This window comes from Otolemur garnettii, unplaced genomic scaffold (assembly GCF_000181295.1).
Source record: "Otolemur garnettii isolate 467f Iridium unplaced genomic scaffold, OtoGar3 scaffold00065, whole genome shotgun sequence".
NCBI lineage: Eukaryota > Metazoa > Chordata > Mammalia > Primates > Galagidae > Otolemur > Otolemur garnettii.
Genome location: NW_003852460.1, coordinates 10,648,249 through 10,658,684, shown reverse-complemented (window position 1 = coordinate 10,658,684; position 10,436 = coordinate 10,648,249). Strand labels below are relative to the sequence as shown.

Sequence of the window (10,436 nt, the reverse complement as noted above, 5' to 3'; positions counted from 1 at the left end):
GAACCTCCTGCCTTAGCCTCCCAGAGTGGTAGGATTACAAGTGTGAGCCGCTGCCCCCGGCCCCAAATCTTCTAAGTATCTTTTAACCTGTGGTAGTGAACTTTTGTTCATCTCCAAATCTCTGGTTGTGGCTTTTGATGAACATGGGTGAAAACTCTCATGGAGTCGGGTCTGAAGAAGTCAGTGAGAAGGAGGCATTTCTACAGAGGCCAGGAGGAAGACGCTTGGGAATGGGGAATCTTCTGCTAGTGCAATTCCTGGAGATGCTTGCAGAACCCAGGCTGACACTACCTCAGTTTCTACTGGAGCCAGCCACTGACTGCCTGGTCTTCCTCCAGGTAGTAGGGTAGCCAAATTCAGCAAATAAAAGAAATATAGGATGCCCAGTGGAGTTCAGATTTCAGATGAACAACATGTCTGAAATGTACTAAGAGGTATTTATTGCTCACCTGAAATTTAGGCATCCTACATTTATCCGGTAACTCTACCAATTAGACACTTTCTCTTCTGATCCATTGTGGTGGGCGTCCTTTCCCTCCCACATAAAGCCTGCTTTGATGCCAACTCATCCCATGTTTCTTTTTTCTGTTTAACTCTGCAGGGAAAGACAAGTCCACCTGGGATCTGGCACAGGAGGAGGAGGGCACAATTGGAGACTGAGAACCCCAGGGTCATTTGTGAATTGGGTGTTTGTATATAAGGAACTTCACATTGATGGAAAACTCAGTGTATGACATTGCTGGGTGACTGTGTGAGGTGTCAGGATCCTGGCATAAGCTAGGGACTCCCAATGTGTCTCATACATACAAATTTAGAGATGCCATGATCTAAGACAGGAAACACTCAGGTTAGTTGTCAATGAGATAGCTTCGCCAAAGATGTATTGTCTCTGGCCTGAAACTTTTAACTAACTACTTGACCTTTCTGAATTGTTTCCCAGAAATGATGGAATTTCTGTAAGACAAGGAGCTGAGATTTTGAAGGCCAGTAGGCAGCCTTCCTGACACCAAGACTCGCCATTGCCTGCACCCTGCCCAGATGCACATGAAGCTCCTCCTTAAAAAGCCCGTACACTCTTCATTGGGGAGAGGGATTTGAGGCTGATTCCCAGTTCTCCCAAAAGACATTTTTCTTATTAAAAAATTCTTTTCTTCCTTCACAATCCTCATTGCCTTAGTAATTGGCTCTTTGAATGGCATGCACCTGGACCTAGGCCCAAACCCCCTTGCAGTTTCAAAAACACTTTGAGGGGGTGATACTACTAAAATTCCAGGTGCTGGTGGAGGTTGTATTTCTTTTTTTTTGTTGTTTTTTGAGACAGAGTCTCACTATGTTGCTCTTGGTAGAGTGCTGTGGTGTCACAGCTCACAGCAACTACAAATGCTTGGGCTTAAGCTATTCTCTTGCCTCAGCCTCCCAAGTAGCTGGGACTACAGGTGCCCAAACCACTGAGCTATGGATATTAAGCCAGTGGTTATACTTCTTTTTAAGATTTAGATTCTCCCCAAAACAACACAAAAACTACATAGTGCCATAGCTGATAAGTTGGGGAAAAGGAACGATTTCTTTTTACTTTTTCCCCGACATTCCCAAACTTCATATAAATCTCGACACCTCTTCCTCAGCAGCGGAAGAGTGAGGCTGGAAGGTATTTGCTGGAACATCCTTTGCGGGGGTGGGTGCGTGGGAGAGAAATTCAGGAAGATAATTATGCTGTGCCAAGTTAGTTATATTCATCAGGGAGGTCCAGAGGTTTCCAAAGATGACAAACAATGCTGACCTAACCAGTGACAGCAATCACAACCCTCTGTACCTTCACCATGTTGCAGAACATGAAATAGACGAAGCTAAATACCATTATCTCGATCAGCAGGATTCCAGTCAAAATCATCTTCTCTATCCTGCTTCCAGTCACAGAGCCCATGATCGAAGCTGCAGTCAACTGAGATATTTAAATCTGGTTAAAAAAAATAAAAAAGAAAAGAGTACATTTCTTAACCACTAGGAGCATTAGGAAGACATCTAACATTGGAGCTTTGGGAGATGATGCCATGGTTTCAACTGCACAGAGTATAGATCATGGCAACTGAAATGCCCTTAGGCATAGTGTCAGACCAGATAGCCCGTGGTGAGTTAAATCTGTGAAGCTATCCTGAACAAATTCTGTTGTGATCTTTAAAAACTAACACGAAAACACTATTTAAAAAAAAATATGTAATGGGGAAAGATCCCCATGTGCAAAGAAAAACAGAGAATATAAGTAATGGTTTGTAAAATTCAGGCCAGAGAATAAAATTTCTTCTATCCAAATGAACTAGTGAAGACCTTGCCAGAAATTTCTAGATACTTTGTGGAACAAGTTTCATGTAGTCCATGACTTATTGCCAATCATTTAGTACATAAATGCATTAACCATAGTTGCTGTATTGTGTGATTTTTTTTTTTTTTGCAGTTTTTGGCCGGGGCCAGGTTTGAACCCACCACCTCCAGTATATGGGGCCGGCGCCCCACTCTTTTGAGCCACAGGAGCTGCCCTTGTGTGATGTTTTGACATATTGGGGGCCCTTCTAGACCTGGGAAGGGCCTATCCCTCCCAGGGCTAGCCAGTTCCTAGAGATAGCAAACAACTTACCTAGAAGCATGCCACCCCCTTCATCCAATTCTCACACACCAAGCCAATACTGACTCAGGGCCAGGTACTAGATAGTTAGGGACAGCTCCTATGCTCCGATGCATGTCAGGATTATTTAAAGTACCTGTTTGTCCTACCCTGCCTTGTATTTCCTGCAGAAATTGTAATAAAGGTTATGGCTCAGGATTACCCCTCATTCCTGCTTCTGCCTCCTGACCCAAACCCACTGCTTCTTTCCCTGCATGGCATGGCATGGCGTGCCCCTTTTCTTGGGAAATGCCAGCAATAAGTTCTTTTAATGGTATTCACCTCTTCCCCTCGTCCCTGAGTCACCTCTGCAAATTCAAATTCTGCAGGTACAAATGAGACAATAAGTTGCAAAACTTTTTTATTTCATGGTTCCGATGTTTTGGATAGGAATTTGCCACCAGTATTTTGGACCATAGAAACTAACCTGCTGCCAGTTTCTAAATGGCTGGTGACTGCCTTGTTTAGACGCATCGGGGGCACATAAGAGTTGATGCAGCCAGCGTATGTTTTGAGCTGGGCCCGAGTCCCCAATCAGATTGCAATCCAGGGCTGCTGGCACCTGCCCTAAGCTGGCACAGACAAAATGCCCCTTTCCTCCCTCTCCTTTCTTCTTAACCCCCTATTTTTCTTTATGTCAGCAAAGATAATGTATTCCTAGCCCAAGTTTTAAAATGAAAAAATACCTAGTAACAGTAGCTTTCAGACTTCAATATTCTTTCATGAGTACAATAGCTAGTTGGAGAAATTGGTGTTGCCATCCCACAAACAGTGTAACATCGATTTTTCAATCAGTTTATAATCATGGTGGCATGTTTGGCCCAAATTTCTCCATCTTCCTCGTTGTGTCGGATATGGGCTACGCAAACTGGGATAACTTGCACACAAATTCTTCTTGGGGTCTGTTTCTGGGGATCCCAGCCTACAACAGCACCTACAAGGGGACAACTTTGCTCTTATTCCAACATTATGTGTGAAACCAAGTGGATGTCATACATCCAAGTGACTTGCCCAAGGCAAGCAGCAAGTGGTAGAGCCGGGGTGCACACCTGAGTCTTCTGATGGGGCCCGAGTTCTCCAGAACACCTTACTGAAGGACTGACGACATCACAGGGTCATATGCTCATGTGCGAAATTTCGAACATTCTGTGTTTCATTAACGATCGTGGACGGAAAAGTAAACTAAGAAATCTGCTGGTTTGGGGACTCCAAAGAGGAGTTAACTAAGTCCTGCATATCGCTTAGCAAGTGGGAAGCAGAGCTGGGGCAGAACTTGTGAGCACTTGGAGAATGCTGCTATACCTTGAGCTAGGAAACGCTTTCCTCCTAGCCAGGGAAATGGGTTATAAGGTATTTAATGCAGATAGGTAAAAAAGTCGAACGCTTAGGAGAAATGGGGAGGAAATCATTATGCCTGTTGGAGCTGGGTCGTGGGTTATTAGCCTTTAAAGAGTTTTTACTAAAAGCTTCTCAAATTCGGAAGGCTGAACTAGGGAGATACTGTCTTCATAGTGGAGATGGTCCTAGAAACCAAAGGGCTATAACAAGGAAAAGACAAAAGGTAAGTAAAAGAAGGTTTGAAAAGAAAAGAGAAGACCGAGGCATGCATACTTACACCAGGTGCAAGAGAGAAAGAAATATATAAATAGGCTTTTCCCTGAAGTCTGTGTGCAGAGGTCACATATACTCTGTCATGGGTAGTGAATATTTTAAATAACTCTGAGGAATTAGAGATCAGATCCAAGAAATAGCAGATTATGAGCCTTTGGTAGATTGAATCCAATCATGGTCTCAATTTTTATCCCTCCCTGAATCCATGTTCTTTGCATATAACTTTGCAGCTCCTTCCCTAGCCTTGAACTTTAGGCCACCCTGTGACTCGCCTTGGCCAACAGAATGTGGTAGGAGTGATGCTATGCCAGTTCCCTAAAGGTCTTGTGTGCCTCTGTTCTCTTTCTTGGAAAGAGACCAAGACCCAAGCATGAACTAGCATGTTGTGGGGAGAGAGATCACATAGAACTGAGCTGAGTGAGTCCCATTACTCCAATTGAGGCCCCAGGCACGTGCGAGCACATCTGAGATCAGCAAAGCCAGGCAGCAGGCCCCTAGCTGACTGCAGACACATGCGTGACTCAGCCAGCCCAGCTCAGATAGGCAGAACTGCCCCACCAATCCATAGACTCATATGCATCAGGCCACTCAGGGTTTGTGGTTATGTGTTACAAGGACTTCAATACATGGTGATTTTCAGGTTGTGACTTCTCAGACGCTGGAATTGAAGCAAATGAGTATTTTGCTTCTCCATATATCCAGTCTGCCTCAAACCTTCACTGTCAGCATCGGGAGGAGTGGCAGAGAGAAGCAGCCTTACTATGTTAGAATCAGTGGTACTAATCACACAAGGACCTGCTATTTTAATACTGCCACTGTGTGTCACAATGTAACAACTTTTCCCTTGGGAGTTTATGAATGAACCAGTGATTGATAAATAATCATCTTGTCCTATGAAGAAATTGAAAGTGACAAGGGACACCATGAGAGACACTATGTGTGAGAGAGAGAGTTATTACATCTCCAGATAACACCCAGGAGAAAGGCGTTATTTACCTTTGTGTTCTAGCTTGGAAGGTGGTGCTTTTCCTTGGACCAGAACCAGACCCAGTTCACTGGCTTCGTTCACCTTCGGGGCTAAGAAAAAAACACTTGATAAGTTTAGAAAAAAATCAAAAACCCCACATGCTCAAAAGGTTTGAATCCAATGACTGAACAAAGTGGGTTTTATCACATATTCGAGTTACACAATGTCTTAGAGTAGTGTTTCCGAATCATTCACGTTGGTTCTGGTTTCCTCATCTAGAATATCTTTTCCAGATATTCTCTCCGGTAAACTAAGCCTCTACATTACTGACACAACCCTTCTCACCAGGTTTTGGAAATTCACTTTCTTGAGATTTTCACTCTCCATTCAGACAATGTCGTTTGTAAGCTAGGTCTTCCATGGGTGGCTTTGTATCTACATTCCCTTTGATTGAATCCAACTGGCATTTGCCACCGAGTCAAGAACAGACAAGTGAAACTATACAAGGAACAACAAATGCCCATGAGGAATGAACTGGAAAGTCTCAGTGTGGGGCTGCAGGTGCGGTTAATATGGATACCAGCCCAGAGGGGCTGAGCCTCATAGGGAGTTCTTCACACAGCAACCAGGGAAAAGGGGGCTATGACCATTCTCTAGAGCACACAGAAAACTTGAGCTCCACTAGTGAATTTCCACCCCCCTACAATGATCTATTTTGGCTTTTCAAATCGTAACCACAGAACTGTGGGGTTCTCTTTTCCTAGAGTGGGGCTGTAAAAAGATCCTTTAAGAAATGAAAAAGAGGGCGGTGCTCATAGCTCAGTGGGTAGGGCATCAGCCACATACACCCGGGCTGGAGGGTTTGAACCCAGCCTGGGTCTACTAAAACAATGACAACGGCAACAACAACAACAACAACAAATAGCTGGGCATTGTGGTGGGCGCCTGTAGTCCCAGCTACTTGGGAAGCTCAGGCAAGAGAATCGCTTAAGCCCAAGAGTTTGAGGTTGCTGTGAGCTGTGATGCCACGGCACTCTACCTAGGGTGACAGCTTGAGACTCTGTCTCAGGAAAAAAAAAAAAAAAAAGAAATGAAATGAAATGAAAAAGGTAGAGCTTGGCACATTTGCATAGTGAGGGTCCCTCTGATTTGGGGGGTGTGCTACGTGGGGAGCTCAGCAGCTATACACAGTGCCTACAGGATAAGCAGACTTCAGAGCTGGCCGAGACTGGGAAGAGATGGACTGTGTCAAACAGGAAAGCAGCCTGGGTAAGGGAACAGGACTTCCCCTGGTCCCCGGCAGCAGCTTCGACTGGGTATCCATGGGAGCAGATAGTTAGATCTTACAGAGACTGCTGCTTCTTCGGACGTGAGGCCCAATCCATTTTACTTGGGGTGTCCCACTGGCTTTTCCTCTCCTTTCATTTGCCCAGAGACGTCACAATTCCTTTTTCGTAAAATGTATAAAATAACAAAAGTGACACTCACAGAACACATCTCCTCGAAGGCTTCGCTCCTGCTCCACATCGTTCTTCAGGGCTTTCTCTTCGCTCTTCTCTTCCTCAAACTCCTCTTTCATTCGCTCGTCAGTCCCCTCCGCCCCAGGAGAATTCCCCCCTCTGGAAACATTCTCTTCATAGTTGGAGGGCTGCAAGTTAACCTTAGATGTGGGAGTCCCAGCAGGTTCTGGGGTGAGATTTTTAATTTTTACCTTCTTTTTAATGCTGTTTTTGTGAGCAAGCAGCTTCTTGAGTCTGTCTTTGATGGTACCAGGTGCTCTGAGGACTTCCTTTACGGAATTTTCAGGAATGGCTAAAATGAACAATAGCAGATGAAAAGTTCCAGATTGGCTGATAATTAGATCACTCACCAGAAAATGGGGCATTGAAAAAGTACCAAAGTGCAGTAAGTGAATGCTTCCAGAATGAATCCATATGAGGCGCTACCTGTCACTTGATATTTTAGGAAGAACTATATTTACATCTGTTTAAGACAGTTCTGATGTTATGGTAGTTATCTTACCTACTTTTTCATAGACTCCTATACTTTTGGTTTTGCTTCAGAGATTACTCTGGTGAAATATTTACTACTACCCAGTTGAGCTCCAGATCCCAAAGTGATAGAGTACCAGGGCCTCTAATATTTCTGCTTTCATACTGCTATTCCCCTAAACCAGTATTTTCCAGGTAACCCTATAGATTTGTCAAAATTTGATGTTCAAAGATCACAGCTATAGCATTAGTTGAACCACATAAATCGCTAATAATGGGCCTTTTATGAACTACAAAAATGATAACTTATGGTTCAATGTATGCATACCTTACTTTCTTTTATCCTTTTTTGCCTGTTGTTGTTGTTGTTGAGGTAGAGTCCCACTCTGTCACCCCAGGTGAAGTACAGTGGTGTCATCATAGCTCACGGCAACTTCAGATTCCTTGGCTCAGTCTATTCTCCTGCCTCAGCCTCCCATGCAGCTGGGACGAATTTTTCTACTTTTAGTGGAGTCTCATTCTTGCTCAGAGCTGGTCTTGAACTCTTGAAGGGATCCTCCTGCCTTGGCCTCCCAGAGTGTGATTACAGGTGTGAGCCACTCACCCAATCTCCTTCCCCCCTTTACTCCCTCCTTTGAATGTCTTTGCCTCACTCAACCACTATTTAAAGCTAAATGATTTTATTTATTGAATATGTTTTAGATGGGCTTCTACTGTTTTTCCTTCATTTTCCATTTCTCACCACAAAATTAAATTGCTTTTATGGGGAGGGGGTGGGGAAGGGGAGGGGAGAAGGGCGGCCGGGTGGTGGGAGGGTGACCGGAAAGATCACCTATATATCTGTCTAACAAAGGTACAAGTGAACTTTTCTAGAACTAGAATATAAATGCTTTGACATAATGACTAAGCAAATGACATGAAATCTATGTTAACCAGCTTGATGAAAGTATTTCAAATTGTATATGAAAACACTACACTGTACCCCATGTTTGCATTAATGCATACAGTTATCATTTAATAATAATTAAAAAATATATACCTCTAGATTGACTCTTCCTATCCTCCAGTGGATCAATGACCCTTGTGGGGGTGGGGGGAATGACAGTGTGAAAGAACTCAAGAGGTAGAAAGAATATCATTTAACCCAGTACTCTTGTCTCATAGATGGGGCAACTGCGCTTTGTTAAGTGATTTTCCCAAAGTCATTTAGTTGGCTAGAGACAGAGCTAAGATTTGAGGGTATAGGATAAGAATGACTCTTTTTCCAGTCCTGTTTCCATGATAAATTTACTTGTACTTTAAGATGGCTAAAATTTCTTGAGATACATGCCCCCCCTTTCCAGGGAGATCTTCATAATAATTAGGAATATTCAATTGCTGTAAAAAAGTCATTCATTAAAACATTTTTAAACACCAATATTTAAAACTAAAATTTTTTTAGTCCTATTATAAGCTAGCTAAGTATGGGTTGGTCCAAGGATAAGCAAGAAATGGCCTAATAACACTTGAATTAATTCCCTCAATTCTATTACTTGGGTATGGTTTAGAGGAGAATGTAATAAGGGTACTAGACATCAGTTTGATGGCTAAAAAGAATACTATTAAAAAAATTGGAATGGGGTGGTTCTATTAGAATATTGTTCCTGGCAATGCTTTAACTTCTTTTTGAAGATTGAATCATTTGGCTGATTCAATCTGTATTAAAATAGTAAAAAAATAAGCAAGGAAAAGTTCACAATATTTTGGGTAATGAAAAGAGGAAACAATGCTTTGAAAAATATATGTGCTCTTAATTAATACATTGCTTTTACTTTGAAATCAATCTAAGGCTGGTAGATGTATGACCAAAAAGCAATGTTTCTCTTCTCAATGAAACATTCTAGTTATTTATCATTGTGACAGCCTGTACTTCTAGCTATGAAACCAACTAGTCCTAATACAAGTCACACATCATTACTCATTTTCCTGCCCTTCAGATGGCCTGTTTCAGCTCCTATGCCAGGAGTTGCATGTTAAATCTTGATCGTGATATGCTGATCATGTATAGACCTTCCTCTGGAGGCCCCACTGTGTAATTCTTTCCATGGTTACCTGAATCTTTCCCTAGTATTCAGCAAGAAAAATTAACAGGAAATCTGAATTCCCTATAAATTTCCTTTATGCAATCAGTAACATAAAACTAAGGACCTTTAATAACTAAGGAGGAAAGGGTTTCAGCCCACACCACACCAACATAAACATCTGCTTTCAGTTTCTGCTTTGAACTTCCAAATTTTCTTATTGAAAGGAAAAAAAAATCAGGTGGTGCCTGTGGTTCAAAGGAGTAGGGCACTGGCCCCATATGCCGGAGGTAGCGGGTTCAAACCCAGCCCCAGTCAAAAACTGAAAAAAAAAAAAAAAAGAAAAAAAAAAGAAAAGAAAAGAAAGAAAGAAAAAGAAAGAAAAAAATTAAACCATCATAATCTTGGTAGTATCAACAATTTCAGTCCCTCAATATGCAAAGAGAAAGTTGGGCAAGGATAAAAACGGATTCTGAAAATGTGCATATGCATAACGCAATTTGGCTTTATCTAGGTAGTGCTGTTTCAAATTTGTCATCGCTGATGGTTGTCTTTAAAATTGTTTTGATTATTGCATTATATTTTGAAAATATAAAAATATGGGAGGGAGTTGCAGTAGGAGGGCTTTTGGGGTACTCACACATTTGCCCCTAAATATAGGGAATTTCAAAGTCTTCAGGTTCATAGGCCAGTCTTTTGTAGATGAAGTTGACAATTTTTCTTAGGAGGGACTTAAGATTTATCTAAACGTCCACTGTCAAAAACTTCCACCTGCCTGGAAATCCTAATTTTTGTTTCATGCCTTTGGGATTAAGACTTTATTTAGAGAAGATCAATAGATCAATGTTAGGTAAGAATAGCTGACCCCAGGGGAATATGACTTTGACATTTATTCACCTGTGCTCAGTTCATCAGATTGTCTGGGTGGAGAAATGCTTCATTAATATGAGTTTTGGACACAGTCCTGGGAGGAGAGGCTTAACCAGGGATGAGGAATGTACTAGGGAGGGGCTAGGATGGAACAAAAGCTGGACCAGTGGAGTTTGTCAGGAAGGGGACCAGGAGAGTTCTCTATCACAGAGGACTAGTAGTCCTGTGGTTAAGCACACAGTCCAGGAGCCCTTTCTTGAGTTTCTTTTTTTTTTTTT

At 42.3% G+C, this 10,436-nt stretch overlaps 1 protein-coding gene across 2 annotated transcripts in view; it reads right to left on the bottom strand.

Annotated features, from left to right (window-relative positions):
• Positions 1–10,436, bottom strand: part of EGFL6 (EGF like domain multiple 6) — a 57,066-nt gene that overhangs the window by 5,631 nt on the left and 40,999 nt on the right. The window contains exons 8-11 of one of the 2 annotated variants that reach the window (XM_012807154.1): positions 6,726–7,049; positions 5,267–5,347; positions 5,066–5,068; positions 1,856–1,957 (exon numbers count right to left, since the gene is read on the bottom strand). In XM_012807154.1, the coding sequence (XP_012662608.1) occupies positions 1,856–1,957; positions 5,066–5,068; positions 5,267–5,347; positions 6,726–7,049 (510 nt within the window). The remainder of the gene's footprint in view (positions 1–1,855; positions 1,958–5,065; positions 5,069–5,266; positions 5,348–6,725; positions 7,050–10,436) is intronic. The other variant, XM_003793060.2, reaches the window with a different exon arrangement.